Source organism: Crinia signifera, chromosome 1 (assembly GCF_055691185.1).
Source record: "Crinia signifera chromosome 1, ASM5569118v1, whole genome shotgun sequence".
Classification (NCBI taxonomy): domain Eukaryota; kingdom Metazoa; phylum Chordata; class Amphibia; order Anura; family Myobatrachidae; genus Crinia; species Crinia signifera.
Window position 1 is genome coordinate 187,566,725 of NC_139217.1, and position 20,604 is coordinate 187,587,328.

General features: G+C 41.9%; 1 protein-coding gene across 2 annotated transcripts in view; it reads right to left on the reverse strand.

Annotated features, from left to right (window-relative positions):
- MTTP (microsomal triglyceride transfer protein) overlaps nucleotides 1–20,604 on the reverse strand; it is a 147,305-nt gene that overhangs the window by 12,644 nt on the left and 114,057 nt on the right. For both annotated transcript variants that reach the window (XM_083179042.1, XM_083179044.1), the window contains exons 9-15: nucleotides 18,735–18,903; nucleotides 15,820–15,927; nucleotides 13,139–13,351; nucleotides 11,245–11,456; nucleotides 9,444–9,541; nucleotides 6,355–6,476; nucleotides 1,797–2,024 (exon numbers count right to left, since the gene is read on the reverse strand). In XM_083179042.1, the coding sequence (XP_083035168.1) occupies nucleotides 1,797–2,024; nucleotides 6,355–6,476; nucleotides 9,444–9,541; nucleotides 11,245–11,456; nucleotides 13,139–13,351; nucleotides 15,820–15,927; nucleotides 18,735–18,903 (1,150 nt within the window). The remainder of the gene's footprint in view (nucleotides 1–1,796; nucleotides 2,025–6,354; nucleotides 6,477–9,443; nucleotides 9,542–11,244; nucleotides 11,457–13,138; nucleotides 13,352–15,819; nucleotides 15,928–18,734; nucleotides 18,904–20,604) is intronic.

Here is a 20,604-nt window from a genome sequence, read left to right on the forward strand (position 1 = left end):
CAGCAGTTGCACAGAGATTGATTCTCAGTACAGTATTGTCTGCTTGGAGTTCACATATTTACCTGGTGTTCATCTGAGTTTCTGTTGGCAACTTTCTCCCACAGTCCAATAATAATAGTTAAGTGGTGTCAACTGAAGTTTGTTCCAGTGTATGTAAATGTGTATCCTTTGGGATATAGTTTTACTCTGGCATGGACTGATTAACTTATTGTTAGCATCCACTGTGACAGTATCAAAGATATTTTTGAGACCAAGGAAAAATATTAAATATATTGGTGCAAATTATAAAAAAAAAATATATATATATATATATATATATATATATATATATATATATATATATATATATAAATGTAGTTTCCTTCTACCTGCAGTTTTTTTTTTATTATCAATTTACTTGTTTTAGTGTCCTGTTTAGTAATGATAGCAAGTTAGTATAATAAAAATGAATATCGCTTTGTGTATATGTTTAGCAGCCACTAATGCCCCTTTCAGACCGCACTTTTAAAACGGTAAATTGCCGTTTTTTTACCGTTTTAAAACGGTAATGTGTGCGGTCTGAAAGGTCCAGTCCCACTTAACCGGTTAGAAAATGCCGTTTTTTCTAACCGGTTAAAATGCAGGGTCCTACCCGTTTCTGAACCGGTATTTTAGCGCAAAAATCGGCTCAGAAACGGTATTTAGGACCCAGCCAATGAGCTGGGTCCTAAATTCAGCACAGTGAATACTTAATGAGCGCTCATTAAGTATTTACAGCACTGGAGCCCCCCCCGCGCGTGTCGACACCCCCCGCGCGCGTGTCGACGCCCCCCGCGCGTGTCGACGGCCCCCCGCGTGTCGACCCCCCCGCGCGTGTCGGCGCCCCCCGTGTCGACTTACCCCGTGCCGGTATCTCCGTTGTGGTTCCCGGCACTGCAGCTCAGTATGCTCGGAAAGCACTTATGAAAAAAGTGTCTTTCAGAAAATGGCTGCCCCCCATACGGAAGACAGTTTTTTTAAACAGGGTTTCCTATGGGGCAGCCATTTTCTGGAAGACACTTTTTTCATAAGTGCTTTCCGAGCATACTGAGCTGCAGTCCACAACGGAGGTACCGGCACGGGGTAAGTCGACACGGGGGGGGGGGGGCGCCGACACGCGGGGTGGGGGGGGGGGCGTCGACACGCGCGGGGGGCGTCGACATGCGCGGGGGGCGTCGACATGCGCGGGGGGCGTCGACATGCTCTCAGTCGACACGCGAGGGGGGGGGGGGAGCTGCACGGAGGGGAGGGCTGAAGGCTGCACTGGCTTTGACCCTGTATTTGGAAAGTTTCCAAAAACGGGTCTGCCAGTGTCAAAAAATCGGCACTTAAACGGTAATATACCGTTTAAGTGCTGCGGTGTGAAAGGGGTTTTATCTGGCAGACCCGTTTTTGGAAACGTTTCCAAATACAGGGTCAAAGCCAGTTATGCGGTCTGAAAGCAGCATAAGGTAGGGTTGCTGGAGTGGTGATATGCAATACTGTGAGATGTTGTTTAGGGAGATGTAAAATGTAGAATGAAAACATGTATGCTTGCAAAACTCAGGCATGTGTTAAGAGGGAACTCGTATTATGGAATGCAATATGGGATTAAATTCAGAGAGGTGTTGAAAATGTATACATGAGCCTCAAGGTGTCAAGTGTAACAAGTATAGAGTTGAACTTAAAATGTGTTATAGTGCTTTAGCATTTTACACACACACACACACACACACACACGCACACACACACACACACAAACACTTGAAACTGCATATAGTATAATAAAATGTTTTTACCTCAGAATGGTCTGTTAGAAGAGCAAGTCCTTTAACCACATTTATTGGGTCACCAGTTGCTGAGAACATTTTGGACATTAAATCACTGTATCCTTGGAAAAATGTTACAGGCCGAAGCTGAACATCAAACAAGATGGCTGACAATCCAGCAAAGGACTCTAAGTCTTCCTCACCTTCATCAGCAGTGGCAGCTATTAAAGTTTCAAGACCTTGAGCTTCAATCACAACCTAAAACCAACATTACATTATTATGCATGATATGAAACTGTTCAATCCAGCTTTATGAATGAATACACCATCAATAGATCTTGGCCATATATGGCCATAGAGTTCTATATGATCAGCAAATTTACAATCATTTGTACTGCTGAATCCGGCTACAAATTCAGTATGACTGGAAAATACACCTAATTTTGCCTGCGCATTTTGCTGAAGCATGCACAGATCAGTCAGTCAGCTTCTCTGTGAAAAAAAAAAAAAAAAAGGCTGACCGCAAGTGCCCTCAATGGGGTCACCTTGCGGTTAGCCTGAGTTGCAGGTTTCCACCATAAAGCCCATGTTAAATTCATAACACGGACTTCTATAGAGCTGCACAGAGCCTAAAACCCCCGGAGCCCGCTCCCGATTGGCTGAGGTAAGAGCCGGTGACTGGCGTCAATGGGGATTTCCTCATTATCAAGACACTTGCAGCTCCCTTAGTCCGCTGGAGCAGGATATTTGGTTTATTTTTTTGATCCCTGGATGATACTTGGACCGTAGAGGATGCAATCTTTGCAAGATGGGATGGCAAGTATGGTTTTTATTCACAGGTACCGATGTGGAATCTACTGGACAAGAGGACAGGCCTACATGAACCCTATAGGTAAGAATGTATGCAATATGTATTAAAGTTTTATTTTTACAGGAGTGTGTGTATATGTTCTTGGGGTATTAGTTCTGTAATAGGACTACAAGTCCCAGTGGGCCCATTAATTCCCCAACATGCTGGGACTTGTGGTTCTCCAAGTCCCAGCATGCAGGGGAGCTATTTTTACTACAGACCCCACTATCTATTTTTAACAATTTATTTTTACACTTTCAACACCATCAGCCCGCCACCCACAGCCCAGGGGTGGCGGGGACAGTGCCAAGCTTCAGCCCAAGCCACGGTTCCCCTTGAGGGGGGTTGGCCAGCCATGATGTGTATGCTTTGGCCGGTGAACCTTATGTAAAAAAAAAAAAAAGTCCCCCGGCTGTGGCATGGCTCTGCTGGCTGTTTGAGACCGATGCTGGTTTGTAAAGTACAGGGGACCCCCTACTACTTTTGTCCCCCATTTTTTTTGAGAACCAAGACTGGGCCAAGAGCCTGGTGCTGATTATAGAAATACAGGGGGACCCCATTTGATCCCCCCCCCCCCCCCTGTATTTTGCAACCAGGACTAGTTAAATGAACCCGGGGCTGGTTATGCTCATGGAGGGGCCCCACGTTATTTAAAAATAATAATAATAATAATTATATATATATATATATTTGGTACTTGTGTAGTTTCACGGCGCCAGCATGGGCCGTGCTACCTCCGGATTCTACGCTCGCCACAAGCTATGTTAAAAAAAGTAACTTAACTCCATGCCAACATGGATAGTTCATACCCCCACTATCCATGTTGGCATGGAGTTGATTTTAAATAGCGTGGCGAGCGTAACGAGCCACTGAGCCCGCAGCGTGGGCGAGCGAAGCGAGCCCTGCAAGGGGACTCAGACGCACGGCGCCATACTGGCGCCGTGAAACTACACAAGTACCATATATTTTTCTTTCTTTCTTTTCTGTGCAATGCTTCTTGCTCATCTGTATTTGTCTGCCAGAAACATGGCAGCCAAATACAAATCACTTTACCATAGGAAAATACAATTCCAGAGAATATGGCAGCTTTGTAAATTGGCCATATTCTCCGTTGGTATTTTCGGGCCGTTTACAGCCGATCTCGGCTGTACCTGTTCGTACATGGGATCAGACATAATTGGCCCTTTTAGTAAACTTTACTGGCTCTACAATTCTAATATATATTTTGTATTGTTTTAAATGATGATATTGAAGCTGTGAAATTGTTGTGGTGGGGTAAAAAAAAAAGTTGAAAAGCACTTTGAGACTCCAATATTCCCATTAGCTTAGTGGTTCCCAAACTTTCTCAAGGCAAACAATAGTACAGGTATTAGGTATAATCCTGATAGTATAATCAAACTGACTGAGATAATAATAAAGTCACCTATGCCTCAAGGTGCCCATACACTATGTGACTTCTCCCCTCTGAGAAGTTGCATCTATCTCGGATGGCATGAAGTACATCACAAGTGGTACTTCTGCATGTGATGTATCTCATCGGATCCCCTTTCCCTGCCACCATGAGGGTGTCCCTGTCCCACCCTAAAATCTTACACATGAACAAGCAATGGTCAAAGTTATTTGTTTAGTCTTGGCTGTGACATAACTCATAGGAGGTACAGTATAGTTATTTTTGATTGTACAATACAAATCTAAAACTACAGAAGAAACCAATTACATTTCTAATATAATATCTTCTAGTTATTGTAAACTATTCGGTACTTGAAACGTAATTGTTTAAATATTTGAAATAAAAAAAACATTAATAATAAAAACTATCTGAGCCTCATATGGGCAATATCCAATTAGCTGTATTCATTTTAAAAGGTAAAGGGTAAAATATTGCAAATATTCTTCTAATTTCAGAGCTATGTGCGTTTGCATTTTTTATTTCTGCCGAAACTTAATTTTGCAACTCTAAACTTTTTTTTTTTAAACCATTGGATAACAGTAAACAAGTTTGTTTTAAAGACCATAAATGCTTTAGTTGGCTGCTTTGTGCATTAAAATCTTTTTTCATTTAAGTATAAGAAAACACACAAAATAAAGTGGAAAACAGTGATTTTGGTAATTTGAGGCAATAAAAAAATGAAATAATTATGTGGAGCATGAAGTAACAAAAAAGTTAGAGAACAGGTAAAAGATATTCATTGTCTAAGATGATTTTTTAGCCAAAACAACCTTTTATAAACATCCTAGCATCTGATGTGTGTGACCTCTAGCATGTGTATACATCACATTTCAAAACTTACAAACTAAACCTGAAATAAAGACTCAGAGACTTAGGTTTGGCAGAAATTGTTAGCTGATTTATTTTAGCACTTTTAAGCTAGATTAATTTATTAATAATTAATTAATGGTGGCCCAGAAAGAACGGCTAATTAACTAAGCTCCACCCACACAATCTGCATACGTAATCAAGCCTACCCTAACAAGCGGTATCCGCTCGACCTACTGCATTGACTACCCACCCATTTGATGGGTTCGCTGCCCCCCGAGCGGGAGATCGAGCGAAGGCCTAAGCCAATGAGAGGCGAGCGCACCGAAAAGCAAACATATACGTAGCATCATCATTTGAATAAGAACTAATTCTATTCACCTGCCGTTCTTTCCCGCCTATCAGCCAACGCGATTAACACCCACCCAACCATAATAACACAAGGGAGGGAGGGCGGGAAAACTTTCAGGAAAGAGAGAAATACTCCTCCCTTTCCTGCCCTGATATCCCAGCTAACACTGCCCTTCCCTAAGTCCTTATTGGACCACCGAGTCACATGCTTCCCTAGGTCACACAACAGTCTTGGATGTTTAACCCACTCCATGCCTATTGCAGACATTACGTTATTCTTATTTGCATTGCTTTTGTATTGTTGGCAAGTCCAGCAACTAATATTTACTCACAGCTGTCAAAGTACTTCAGTAATGCTTTCACACTACCTAAAGCTAATATTGATCTCTCAAATCTTTCTGATCCCAAACCATTTGCTCCCAAACATTGGAAAATAGAAGACAATGGTCATTGAGAAAATTAGTAAATCTGTTTGATTTGACAAATTTGTCCAAACAATCATTTTTGTCCATTTTCTAGTATACAGCACCTGTAGAACTAGGGATTTATTTAGGAAGCGTTGGTATAAAACACTGCACTTCTGGTTGTGCTTATGTGTGATATTAAATCCTATTAAGGTTCAGTAAAAGTATCGTTCTTGTAAATATTGGGCATAAACATGATTAGAAATGATATGTTTTATAACCCAATGCTCCATATATTAAACTCCTGGACTTGTAAGAGACATATAATAACAGTTTTAACATAATATAAATAATAGTAATGCTTTATTTTTCATAGTAGGGAATTGTTTATCTTACCAATACATTGATATACTCTTGGGAGAATAGGCCTTCAAACGTTAGTAATAACAAGGAGGCAGAGTTCTCCTGCACAAGTCTGGTTAACAAACAATTTGCTTTCCCATCAGACCCTGTCATACATGCACTTTACTAAGTCTTGGGGTAGATTTCAGAAACAGACAGCTGTTGAGGTGCTAATTTAGCATGAAATATAACATGACAGGCTACAGATCTTAAGGAAAGTTCTTAGTACATAGGACAGGACCTAAAGGACGAGGCACATGACCAGTGAGAATTCTTACTAGGCTATTTGTGGCGGATAATTAAGTTGTATGTGTATCTGATTACCTGAATAGCGTGCAATTCTGTGTTTTTGGCATAGACAAAGGTGTCCATGTTGCTTCTTCTCATGATGCCAGATCCAGAATAGAGGATATCAAGACTGTATGTTGTTGATGAGTCAGGGCCACCTAAAGGAAGGAAACATAACCATAAGTGGTCATCATTGGAGTGTGACTGACGTGCATCTATCTAAGACCAATAAATAATCATTGTAAATGTGTGTGTGAGAACTCAGTAATGTGCATAGTCTCAGCCCTACCGTACACCACATAATTCAAACTAACTCAGACTTTTACTATGGGAAAGGAAGGTGTGCAACCAGTGTTCCCTCTAAGCTGTGCGCACGTGCGCGCGCACACAACTCGACGAGCGTGCGCACAGACATTAGAACAGAGCGCACAAAGCAGCAGTGGTCCCTTTTTGCAGTTGTGGACTCAATTAATGTGTGTTTCACCCATTAACTACATTGTGTGCTGTGTTTTCAATGTTTAAATGTTTAAAATTATTTTGAAGTAAAGTTAACACAAATGCTGAACGTCATTTTCCAGTTATATATAAGTGACGCACAAAATTTAAAATTTCCTTCCAAAGTTGCACAGCCAAAATCTTTTGCCGCACACAGCCTTCGTAAAATTAGAGGGAACATTGTGTGCAACCATTCCAATGCGGAGTAGCCCTGCGAGCCTCCTGGTAACTCTGTTAGGTGGGTACCGGGTAAAACTGTTTAAACCAGGCATGTCCAACGTTGGCCCTCCAGATGTTGTGAAACTACACATCCCAGCATGCTTTGCCACAGTTTTGCTATTAGAGAATGCTAAAACTATTACAAAGCATGCTGGGATGTGTAGTTTCAAAACATCTGGAGGGCCAACGTTGGACATGCCTGGTTTAAACGATAGCACAAGCACTTATCATCTATATAGTATATATGTCTAGTGTCTGTGTGTCACCGAAAATCTGTTGGCAGCAAGTGAAACTACATTTATCTTTCAAAGCATTTGCTTCGAGCAGGCTTACTATTGGTACTATACGGGGCATAGCTACTGAAGTGCGGGTTCTCAAAATTCTGGTCATCATTTATGTAGCACCTTCTAAACCCTTGATGGCTAACCTTGGCACTCCAGCTGTTGTTTAACTACACATCCCAGCATGCTCTCCATCAGATTTAGCATGGCCAAATTGCAACACTTAAGCAGAGCATGCTGGGATGTGTAGTTCAACAACATCTGGAGTATCAAGATTAGCCATCAAGGTTCTAGACGATAATAGCTACAATCTTATTGGTAGCTATGGGCAACAACTCCACTTCTGAAAACCCACACCTTAGTAAATGTGCCCATAAGTGCAAGCATGCACTGACATCCTGTGATTGTTCTTTCCTGTTGGTGTTTGAGAACTACATTGGAGATTGTTTTCTCTAGGGAAAGCTTTTCTTCAAGTTACAAATTGAGGCTTAAGGCCCCCATCCACTAGCGCGAGGTGTCACATATTATACCTCACATGCGATACTCCGCCAACTCACCCAGCAGGTCCCGGGTGGCTGGATCACATACAATACATTGTATGCTGTCCTTTTGCATACAATGTATAATACACGATAGCAGTCATGGCTGCAGAATACGATAAATATTCATGAAAGTCATGACGATCTGAGACTCCGATCCCAGAATCAGAATCAGTTTTATTGGCCAGGTATACTTATGTATTGCTGTGCAACAGCCAGGGTGCGAACAAGTAACAGTGACAGTACAGATATATATCACGCATACAGATATGCACTAGACCAGGGGTAGCCAACTACAGTCCTCGAGAGTTACCAACAGCTTATGCTTCCCAGCTCACCTTACAGGCACACAGGTGCACTCGTTACTGACTGACAGAAGCACAGGAACTCGCCTCGGATTGGAGTCTGAGGAAATGCATGCAATATGGACACTGTTCATCTGATCCCTCATTCCGGACGCACAAATGCAGAAGAAAAGTGGCCATATCACACTAGTGTATGGGGGCCTGTACTTTTGAGGCATGTAGATCAGGGTTGCCTACCCTCCCGAAAATCTGGTCCCCCTCCCGGCCCCCCGGAAAGGTGGGCAACCCTCCAGGATACCACCACCGCCCCCCCCCCCCCAAGTCTCCCAGGCTGCAGCGGTAAATTACTGTTGTTTTTTTTTTTGGGGGGGGGGGGCAGAGCTAAAGATGCAAATCACGTCATGTAGCCCCGCCCCTCGATGAACCGCAAATTGTAGGATTTGCAGTACTGGTGGTCAGGGCTTGACCTCTATATCAGTGCTGCGGACAGTCTCCTCTCTGGGGTTCTCCCAGAGAGGAGACTTTAAAAGTAGGCTACCCTGGTGTAGATGTAAAGACATATGTACAGATGTGTTCTCATACACCTAGCCTCAATACACTATAAAATGTAAGACACCTGCCATTTTGCTTTTTTTATCATTTTGCTTGCAGATGTAGCAAAAAGCGACACACGTTCTACCAGAGACACTAGGCTGCAATTTTAACAAAACAGGAAGTAGTCTGAAACACATACAATTTGACGGCAGATAAGAACCACTTGGCCCATCTAGTCACAGAACATACAAGGTCACAGAACAAGAAAAAAGGAACTTGATTTGAGAAAAAAAAAGACATGGCCACTGCATAGTAGCACCTTGTACACAGATTAAGGGACAGATGCACTAAGCTTCAAAAGTGAAAAACAGCCAGCCAGTCAGCTCCTACCTGCCATGTCACAGACTGTGTTTGAAAAATGTCAGGCAGGAGCTGATTGGTTGGTTGTTTATCACTCTCTATTTTATCACTTTTGAAGCTTAGAGAATCTGGCCCCCAGACTCTTTCACACACAGGTATGCTAATGTTGCACATCAAATCATTCAATGCAATCTAACAAAATAGTTTTGTCACTGCTTTGTGTGAATAAGATGCACATGATGATCAAAAGGGTTGCTCATTGCAGCCAAGACACCTGGGACTTTGTGTGCCATATGGAGCTGTTTGGCACATCTAAAGCTGCAGTGTATGAGGACACATCTGTAATAAAAGAGATGTGTAACTTCACAAACAAGGATAATCACAATACATACGTATCACATATCCAGAATAAGCAGATGATGATCCAGACTTAGAGAAACGATCATAGTTATGAACCTTCATATCTTTCAAAACTTCCTGAATGACCTTACTGAAAGAAAACAACAAAATGCATAAAGCTTATACTGGAAACAATAAGGCAATGTGACATTTTACACATTTTGTAAGTAAAATGAGCGTTGCTCCATTGCGTCACTGGTGTGACATGAATAGAATGGGAATGCTGGCCTGCATTGTAGGTGCACCTACTCAGTGCACCAAATGGGTGCCTACTGCTGCGTTGTTGTAGCCAGGATGAACGTGGCTACATCTGTATATGTAATTTTTATAGACCTTTGTAAATAAATGAAAAACAAGCTTTAGTTTGCTTGCTCACTGAGACCCTTCAATATTAACAAGATGCACAATCTCAGGAGCAAATGCTGATTTGCAAAGGTGGAGATTCCAAACGGCGGTGGTACAAAATGTTAATACTCAGAAGGTCAGTATTAGGGCTGTCAACCCCAGAATGTCTGAAAGCATAAAGCTTTGGTTTTGGTTCTATTACTTGAGCACAGGTAATAGATACAGTTGTATATACCTATAAGGACATACACAAACCACCTTGTAGAAATCTAGAGAAAAATCAGATTGTGATTTTTTTTATGGGTGGTGGCACTCTTTAGAGTGGACTCATAATTGTCACAAAGGAAAAGCCAGGCAGGGCACGGAATTTAGGGAAACTCATAGCAATGCAAATTAATGAAAAAATAACCTTTAAATATATGTTAACATTTAATATTAGGGGCATCTCATAGGCTTGAAATAAAAAAAAAAGATACTGGATTTTATCACTGGATGGCCTCGCGAATGCATCAATAATCCTCAAGGTTGCAAATTCAGCGATCAGGTCTGAATAACCCCCTAAGTTATGAGTGTAATTGGGTAGTTATACGTATTAGAACACTAACAAGTATGAAAGAAAGGGTATTTATACACACAACAGCGATCATTTTGTCAAAATACCTCAAATTATTCCACCTATTGAGAATACACAAACCAACATTCTACTTTCCTCATTTGGTGTAAAATGAATGCACAGTAATTAAACACAATAAGCCAACATAAGCCAACATTGTCGACATCCTATCCATGACAACATTCTGGTACTGGCATTCTAAGGGCTGAAATGCGCGAAAAGACACACGTTTGAGCCTTCAAAACAAGAATTTTTGCAGCGCTCCCATTAGTTCATGTTTAACTACTTTCAGTGGCTAAACGTGACCTCAATGAGTGTGATAAGAGCAAAAGAAAAACAATTTAATATTGCCCCATGATACAGTATGTCAACATAATTACTGCATATCATCCAAGCACGATTACCAAGTGCGTGTGGTATGGCACTCCGACAGGGGGGATCCCAACAGTCAGTATTCCGACGTCAGAATCCCGACTGCCGGTGCTCCAATAGGGGGGTGAGCGCAAAGTAGCCCAGTAAGTACTTGTACTGCCACAATACTTGTTCTCTTATTGCCACCTATGGATAGCAGTTACAGAAGGGGGTGTAATTCTGCCACCACTACAAACCTTAATTAAAGAACCATCCTCACATTATCAATGCCTGCATGTTGATTACATTGAGAATACCAGCAATGTATAATTGATTATAGTTGTATTGCCCATAATCATTTTTTATTAATTTCAGTATACTAGGTCAGGTTTTCACTATGGTTTATATATTCATGTTTGATGCACTGCTCTCAACTGCCTTCAGTAATTACTAATTAGCATCAGCAAAGGTAAAATGCTGTGTACCTGGCAGGCAGCTCAAAATGAAGAATATCTTGGATCACAGAGAGCATATACTTGTTCATCTCTGGCGAGATCTCCCCAATGGAAAGAAGCAGGTTTTTCACTTCCATGTAAGTAGGGTTGTTGTTCAGTATTATATCTGCTGCAGATGTTCTCACGGTCTTCTCATGTATCTTATAATTCTGATGGTAGATCCTGTTCATGATCTTTTTCACCTAGTGTAAGGAACAAAATACATGTAAACTGATGAACCTTTATGAATTCAAATTCTAATGTTCACATTTCATTTGCAAATAAGACCTAATGATAACTTATTGTGAGAACCATAACAACAGCTCTGAGTGAACTGACAAAAGTGAACTAATATTTTAGACAGAATCTGATTGGTTAATCCAGCACTGCTCAGGTTGACACTTTCCTTACAAGTTAAGGGGCCCATACACCTGTGGTGTATCAGGGCAATCACCCAATCCCCTGACGACCACTAAGGGGTTAAGGATATTAAACAGGTCTCAAAATCCTGATCCACGATCCTGATGGGGATTGCAGACTTTTTTTTTTTTTCTAACAAATTTTATTGAATTTCAAGTGCATACAAAGAAATCAGTATAAAGGGAACAATGTCAGTAATAGTCTTCATACAAACGTCATACATAGTTTTCATAACAGAGAATGTAAGCAGGTATAGGCCCTTGCATTTGGCCCTTGTTTGCTGTGTGGTCATATGTGCCACATATGGCTTCTATGAGGTTTTACATGCTTATTCCGATGACTATGTCTGTCTTTGGATGCAATACTCACTACAGAGTTTCCAGCTGTCTCTGGAAACAACAACAGCACAAAAACTGTTCATCAGGAGCTTCAAGGATTATGCTTCCATCACTAAGCAGATGCACACAAGCCTCATATAGCCTTGCACAATACCAAATGTTGGCTAGAGTGCTGCAAAGCACACTGGCACTGGATTCTGGAGCAGTAAAAACATGTTCCCTGCAGAGATGTATATAACTTCACTATTTGGCATTCTGATTCTGTGTTCGGTGGCTCCAGAAGAATGCTTACTGCCTGATAGTCTCCTGTAACTGTAGATTTTAAGTTGAGGAGAAATAATAGACTATGTTTTACATGGTTTGGCCTGGGCGTCTTAGGAGGGAGCATTTAATGCTACAGCCTTGGGGCTAGACGCATTAAGCTTCAAAAGTGATAAAATGGAGAGTGATAAACAACCAGCCAATCACCTCCTACCTGCCATGTCACAGACTGTGGGGTAGATTTAAGCTTGGTGAAGTGATAAAGTGTGTGGTCTTTATCACCGGCCAATCAGCTCCTACCTCTCATTTTTTAAACCAAGCCTGTAACTTCACAGTTAGGAGCTGATTGGCCAGTGATAAAGTACCAGCCACATTATCACTTCACCGAGCTTAATAAATCTGCCCCTGTGTCTAAAAAATATCAGGCAGGAGCTGATTGGCTGTTTGTTTATCACTCTACATTTTATCACTTTGAAGCTTAGTACATCTGGCCCTCAATTTCTAGAGCTTTGGGATGAATTAGATTGCAGATGCTTATCAGCCAACAGAAGAATGGGTGATGTTATATTAGCCGGGGGAACCAACTGCATGAACACTCATGGTTTTAGAATAAAATAATGATCATGCATAATAAGCTATGAGTGTGAAATTCTTGTATCCACGCATTTATGGTCATGTTATATAATCCATACATTAAGGACATTAAAGCAATGTTTATAAAGTCATTATGTATAGTATGCCGGATGTTATTTGTGTGAAAAATGTCACTTCCTAATTTTATCAGCCTCCCACTATAATCCTCCAGTCAGTGTTATGTGTGGCAAATATATGTCCCCTGCATGCCATCTGCCTTCATGGTAATGTACCTCATGAGTGACGAGCGATATATCACATTTCTGTAGGGCGCTGATAGCAATGCTGCTGACAGGCCCCTGCCCAGATTCTGAATATTTTAACAGCAAAGGAATCCCTTCAGGCAGATTGGCATTTTTGAGGGCTAAAAGATACATCTTGACATCAGAAGGTTTATCTGCCTTTTGTAGACCATCCAAGATTAACTTCTTGGCTTCCACGACTGCCTGTAAAATAAACAATACCAGTTATATAACATTACAACATTCTGTATGGCATACCTCCTATCTTTCATTTACACTCTATAGATGCCCTCATCTCATATTTAACAGATGCGATAACAAACCCATTCCATGTACATAACTACAGATAGAGAATGGAACTGCAGTGTATTGATTGTCTGGAGGTGCCAACTATATATTGTGAATTTGTGATAAGGTTCATTGGATCTCTGCATTCTGGGAAATAATGGATAGAGTTATGCTAAGGAAATCAAACTAAGAGCAAACCAATAACAATGTGCTTTGTGAGAATTTCAATATTTGGTGTATGTCATTTCTAGATGTATGTAATGCATCAACTGATAAAAAAAAAAACAAAGCAACTGAAATAAAACACACAAATGTTTTTGTTCATAGTACAAGCTCAATTGGAAGCTTATTTATCAAAGAAGATGCCTACATTTGTGCAAAACAGTTGTTTTAGCCAGATTTAGGTATTCTCCCTATTTATCATTACTATTTGAAGAATGTGATGGGTATCGCAGAGATTACCGGCTGAGGCAGTAGATGCAGGTTCTGTGTTACAACTACTTTCTGGTATTACATACAAATTAATTTCTATGAGATACTTTCTTTTTTTTTGTATCTGTTTTTGACTTTTTGTAAATTGCCATATGTCAATAATTTAGCTTTATAGAATTTAACATTTTGGCATTGTATTCATTTGGACCATTGGATACCACTACACATATTACCGAAAGACTTCGGGTTTCTAAAAGACTGTCTAAGCATTGTGAGTTCACTACATAAGTTCTACAACACGAGTGCCGAACGGGGTCCTGACAGTCATTTACCCGACGTCGGGATCCCGACTGTTAAAATACCGATGCACGGGTTCCCGATGGCAACCGGCTATTCTCCTTCATCTCCTTCATGGGGGTCCAGGACCCCCATAGAGGGAGAATAGAATAGGTGGCAAGCGTAGTGAGCCACCGTGCCGGCAGCGAGCCCGCAAGGGGCTTTGTTGCGCTTACCACGGTGTCTGAGTCCGGCCAGTCGGGATCCCGACGTCGGGTTAATCACTGTCGGGATCCCGACTGTCGAAACCCTGTACCACACCCCTACAACACAGTACCATTGGATACATTGTTGCCTTCTCTTTCCTCTGAACCCCTACAGGATAAGAAAAGCCTACAACAGTTCCAGAAGATATCTACATTGCTAACGCAACCTCCGTAGGAGAATGGTCAGCAGAGTTTGTCCAACGCACACTGTAATAATAGTGTACGTTACACACTATTATGACACTTTTGTCAACCTCCTATTTTATGGATATTTTTTTTAATAAAGTCGTTTTTATTAGCATAAACAATCACTACAGACATATCAAAAGATAAGTAAAGTATGAATAATTTGGTTCTGTTAATACTGTATAACAAATGTGAAGTGAGTCAATTAAAATATATGCCAACAGCACTATATGGTGTCTGCACTCTGTTGATTCAATATAACATTAGTTATTTTCACATTTTAAACTTTAAACATAATGGGAGGGGGGGGGGGGGGGAGGGAATAAAAAGATAATACACATATATTAAGTAACCACATCTATTTTATGGATATTTGAGCAGATTGCTGAACATATCATAAGAAATATAAACACTTATTTATCCGAACCACCATCTTCTCTTCACATATTGTCTCATTAATGTAGGTAAGTAAAAAACTTAAGATTTTATTTTACTACAGTAATGACTAGTACAACTAGTATTCACCATAGACAAATCTTAAGGTGCCCATACATTTATCAGATTTGGCCCGATTCCGACGGATCAGGCTGTGAAATCCGGCCAAATCGGAAGTGTTTGACATGCCATCCAACCTGATGCGCGGTCCCAAACTTGCTGCAGGATCAATCTGTCGGATCGGACACATCAGTGGCACATTGCGAATGCTTTTTAGATCCCGTGATGTGTTGGTCTGATCCATAGGTGTGTGCCAGTGGTGAATTGGACACTGCGGACAGCGGCAGCAGAATTTAAAAAAAATTCAAAATATAGACCTTGATGCCTTGTCGCTGATTGGTTGAGAGAGAGAGAGCACTATCTTTTGAATTATTTTTCAAATTCTGCCGCTGCTGTCTGCATTGTCCGCTCACCGCTTCCCGAAGACTGCAGAATGCCCGCCCCACTGCAATGCTGCACCCGCAGCACACGGGCGCTTCACGCTGCCCCTGCAGCTCCTTGCAAATTATTACATGGTATAAATCACATACAATTTATTCCAATTGTAGTGAGCTCTCCCGGGCAGCTGCCGGGGGACCTCAGGAGAAATTAGGTCCAACTTGTCCTTCAGACAAGTCTGCCTAGTGTATGGGGGCCTTAAGGTTTATACTCTTACAAGTAAATTATTTGTATCCCTTAACTAATATTCAATTCTAACTAACCAGCATTGTGACATTATGCAATATTTACCGGTAGTTCAGGAAGTCCGGTCTGATGCAGTTTCTTGACAAGGGCGCCAATTATTATAACAACAGTTTCTCTAATCTCATAATTTCCAATTTTTCCTTTGTACTTGTCCTGTGGTTTTAATGTAAACAATTAGAACAGTAGATATGACTTTTGTACATTATGGTAGTATGCATTTACTGGTCTAGAACCATATTACATTCTGTTATGAAACTATTATGGGGGAAATTTACTAAAGGAAATTTGTAAAAAATAGGTGTATTTGTATTTAGAAATACACTTATTTTTGACATTTACTATCCCAAAAATACGGCAATTCGTATTGATAGCACATCAATACGACTACGAATTGCCGTATTTTCGGGATAGTAAATGTCAAAAATAAGTGTATTTCTGGATACAAATACACCTATTTTTTACAAATTTCCTTTAGTAAATTTCCCTCTATATGCCTATAGTTTGGACACGATGATGTGGGAGGAAACATAATTAAACTATTGTATTCAGCTATGGGACAATACAATGGCATGAGGCTGTATATACTGTCATAGAGCTGTATGATATACTGATATTATATACTAGTATGGGATTGTATTATTAATTGCAATAAACTAGTAAATGCTTACATTGGACTGTATCACATGTGGTCAATGTGCTATATTATATGCTATAAATCATCAGACTGTGTTATATGAGTCTCTTCTAACCTACTGTATATACTAGAATTGGATGGTCTTATTTGTAGAAATGAAATGAAAATGATATTCGGTTCTCATACAACCTAGCCGACCTGGACTTCTGGGGTCCAAGGAGATCCGAAAGGGGGATCACAAAATGAGGCAAAAAATTGCCCTTTGCATATGTTACATCTGCACAACCTGCAGTGCAACCAGGGCCTGTGCTACCATTAAGCAGCTTTAGGCAGCCGCCAATGGGCACCTGCACCTACACCTGAGGGGGAAACACTTAAGGTCCATACACACAGGGCAATTTTCACAAATTTGTAAGTGATCTAAATTAAGCACACCATGTGTACACCCATAGCGACGGCAATGCACAGTCACGTGTGTTGCCATCGCCTGACTGGGAAAACTGGGATGCGCGTGAGATGCTTCCGCATCCCAGTAAGATGGAGTGCCTCTCTGCCGGTGATCACATTCTGCCGAGCCCCGGCGCTGGCTGGGAGGCGCTCCATCTGTATGTATCTGGTGAGAACACTGGCAATCTGACTAGATTTTGACAGCACATAGTATATGCAGAATGTTTTTATAAGATCTATAAAGAGTAATCAATGATCACTTACACTGAGGCCAGGGAGATAGCCCTTCAAGATCATTAATACAGTAAAAAGTGGTACAAAATCAATGGCAAAAGTAACATATTATACATTTCACAAATCGCAGCATTCCTGTAATGGAGTTTAGCGACCTCAAGCTATGTCCCAGACCTGCCAAAGTATATCGGTTAGACTCCTCTCTGGGGCCCTTATTCTAATCGGATCGGTACGGCCCGCGTGCGGCCGTACCGCCGATGTTTTTACTCTGCACATGCGCAGAGGTGAATCTGCGCATGTGCAGCCCCCTTCGCCGCAGACGTATTTCGTCCGCCGCAAAGGGGGCGTATAGGGGCGTGAGAGGCATCATGCCCTCATTTCCCTATGTGTACGCCCCGCGTTTCATGGGCGTTCCCATGCAAACGCGGGGCGTATGCATGGTAATGAGGCCATGACGCAACTCATGGGGGCGGAAAGCTGACGTCGCCGGATGTCAGCTTTCAGCCCCCATACAAGCTACCACACGGACGATTGTCCGTGTGGTCTCAGCTTGCGGGAGCTGCCGCGGCGTGCGGACCTGCCTTCGATGGTCGACGACCATCGAATGCAGGGGGCAGCTCCCACCATGGTGGAGGCGTAGCCTCCACCATTTTTATGCGGATCGCCAGCCGTCCGTGTACGGACGGCCGTGGCGATCCGTAGGGTGGGCGGGGATTGGTTTGTGCGGCCGGAGCCCCGTGTGCGGCTCTGGCCGCACCAACCAGAATAAGGGCCTGGGAGAGGAGAAATAACAGGTCGGCAAGTATGATACACTGCACATAGCCTATGTACACAGAAACTGTGCAACTGCATTAATAGTGCAAGGCTTCCCCATATATCAGGGTTCTGGACTCGTCTATAAAGAAATGAAACGCCATGAGGTAATTACAATCCTGGCCCATTGTCAATATACCCCATTGATATATGTATATTGTCAGTTTAGTCTTTTGGCTGATCCACCACCTTCCCCCACCACCATCGGGGTCTTGCGACATGTGATACCATTCCGGGTGAGATGAACACATGTTAGTGTGTAGTGTAGTTGGTCCTGCCTGTTGAGACATTTTTTCTTAGCTTGTTACTTATTTTTATATTGTTTTTATAAATTTTACCATTAAAACATTACCCATGTTTTGGAGTGAACCTTGAGAGCGGTACCTTCTTTTTATGGATGGGAGTCTTGGACTAAAAGAAACCTTTACATGAACATACAGTAGGGATTTAATCTCAGGTCAGTACTCGTCTATATGTGAGCCTTGTCTGTGTGGGAGAAGATATTCTGAAGTTTACAGATACCTTTATGTGAAAATAGGGCTTGCCCCTAAGGTCAGTGTAATACAGAGGACCCCCTGTATGGGAGAAAATGTATCTGAAAACAAAGAAACCTTTGATGTAAATAAAGGGATCAATATCAAGGTCAGTGTGGACCTTTTGGAGTGACTCTGGAATAAGCACTTGATTTTGGTTACCTACTTTGGGACAGCGCCCTCTGGATCGCGCATTTTTTATGAAAAGTAATTTGGGGAGTGGTAACCCTGTGTGTATTCTGTGATGCAGTCAATAGTGGCGCAGGACATCAAGTTTATCCGTTCTTCAAAAATCTTACCAGCAGAGCTCTCAGCATACTTTCATTTGGATGTGAGGCCAGGCCACAGGCATATAGGAATCTTTCTTGTAACAGAGGTTGGCTTCCATTAGCAAAGTCTAAAACCTCCAAAATGGCCTCCAGACTATCAGGTGTTTGAGCAAAAGTCACAGCATCAACCAGTTGAGGTCTGTGGGTAAAAGAAAAAAAATCCAAATCATTTTGGTTTATCATCTTGGAAAAGGGGATTTTTGTAAGAATTTACCATTCGAATCCCTTTCTCTGAGTCCATCCTGGTGACACAGCTCAACCTTGGGATGTAGGAGGGTCCACAGGAGCAAGGCACCTATGCTGACTTCTTTGAGAGGCAGGCTCCTCCCTTCTGCATCCCAGCATTCCTCAGTGCAACTTCTAAAGCACACTAGGATACATTACTCAGTACAATGCCTGAACATATTAATATGCACAAACACATAATAACCATATAACATGATAACACATGAAACGGCATTATTTACTGAGCATAAAAGAGGGATCGCTATGTCACCAGGATGGACTCAGAAAAAGGGATTCGAATGGTAAGTTCTTACAAAAATCCATCTTGGTGACACAGCTCAACCTTGGGAAGTTCAAGAGCCGGTCCTTTGTGAGGGTACGCTCAGGTCCGCAGTTCTCCTCCCTGCTCACCAAAATGGAGCGTCCTACGATGCGAACTCATGGAACCTATAGAATTTGGTAAAGGTATTAAAAACAGATGACCAGGTGGCAGCCCTGCATGACTTCTCATGGTCCCATGCCGCACAGCCCAAGAAGAAGCCACTTACCTCGTGGTATAGGCATTAATCCTGTAAGAAACTGTCTGCCTACCGTAGTGTAAGTGCAGGCCACCTTCTCTTATGTACGTCATATAGTACCAATAGCAAATCAGTTTTTGCAAACATCCTTTACACTGTCCGCATAAATATGCAGAGCGCGAAGTATGTCCCATTTTTTTAACTTGTCCCTATCTCTTGCCTCCTCTGGAGGGAAAAACACCGGGAGCACCATCTCCTGGATTAAATGGAAATTTGATACTACCTTCGGTAGAAATTTTCGGTACTGTTCTGAGAACAGCCCTATCATCATGAAAAACTAGAAATGGAGACTTGCAAGGCAAGGCCCCCAATTCTGAAACTCACCTAGTCGAAGCCCTGGCTAACAAAAAAGTAATTTTCCACGAAAGATAATTAAGATCAGCCGACCTTAAAGGCTCAAACTGAGGTTTTAGTAAAACCGACAATACCAAAAACAGGTCCCAAGGCACCACCGGCTGCCTATATGGGGTCTTGAATCTTAGAACTCCCTGTAAAAAAAGTCTGTACTTCTGGCCAAAGAGCCACTTTTTTTCTAAAAGAATAAGGCAGGCAGCTGTACAAAAACTCCAAAAGTCTAGTGACCTTGCACCTAGAGGTGTGTACCTTCTGACATTCACACCACCTGATATAAATTTTCCAAACACAAAGGTAATTAACTGCCGATAAGGCTTGCGAGCCCTAAACATGTTTTGATTAACAGCATCTGAGAAACCTTTCTTCCTTAATAAGGAGCTTTCAAGAGCCAGGCCGTCAAATTGAGACGAGCTAGGTCCAGGTGTAGAAACGGTCATTGATTGTGTAAGTCTGGGCGCAGAGGAAGACACCAGTAGTCCATCGACAACCTCAGTAAGTCTGAATACCACGACCTACTGGGCCAATCCGGAGCAAACAGTATGACTTGCACTGCCTGTGTCCTCACTCTATTTGAGGATCCGAGCAATCATAGAAAACGGGGGAACACATAGGCGATGGTGAAACACCATGGAACTGTCATGGCAACTACTGCCCACATGGTTGGATCCCTGGTCCGAGAGCAG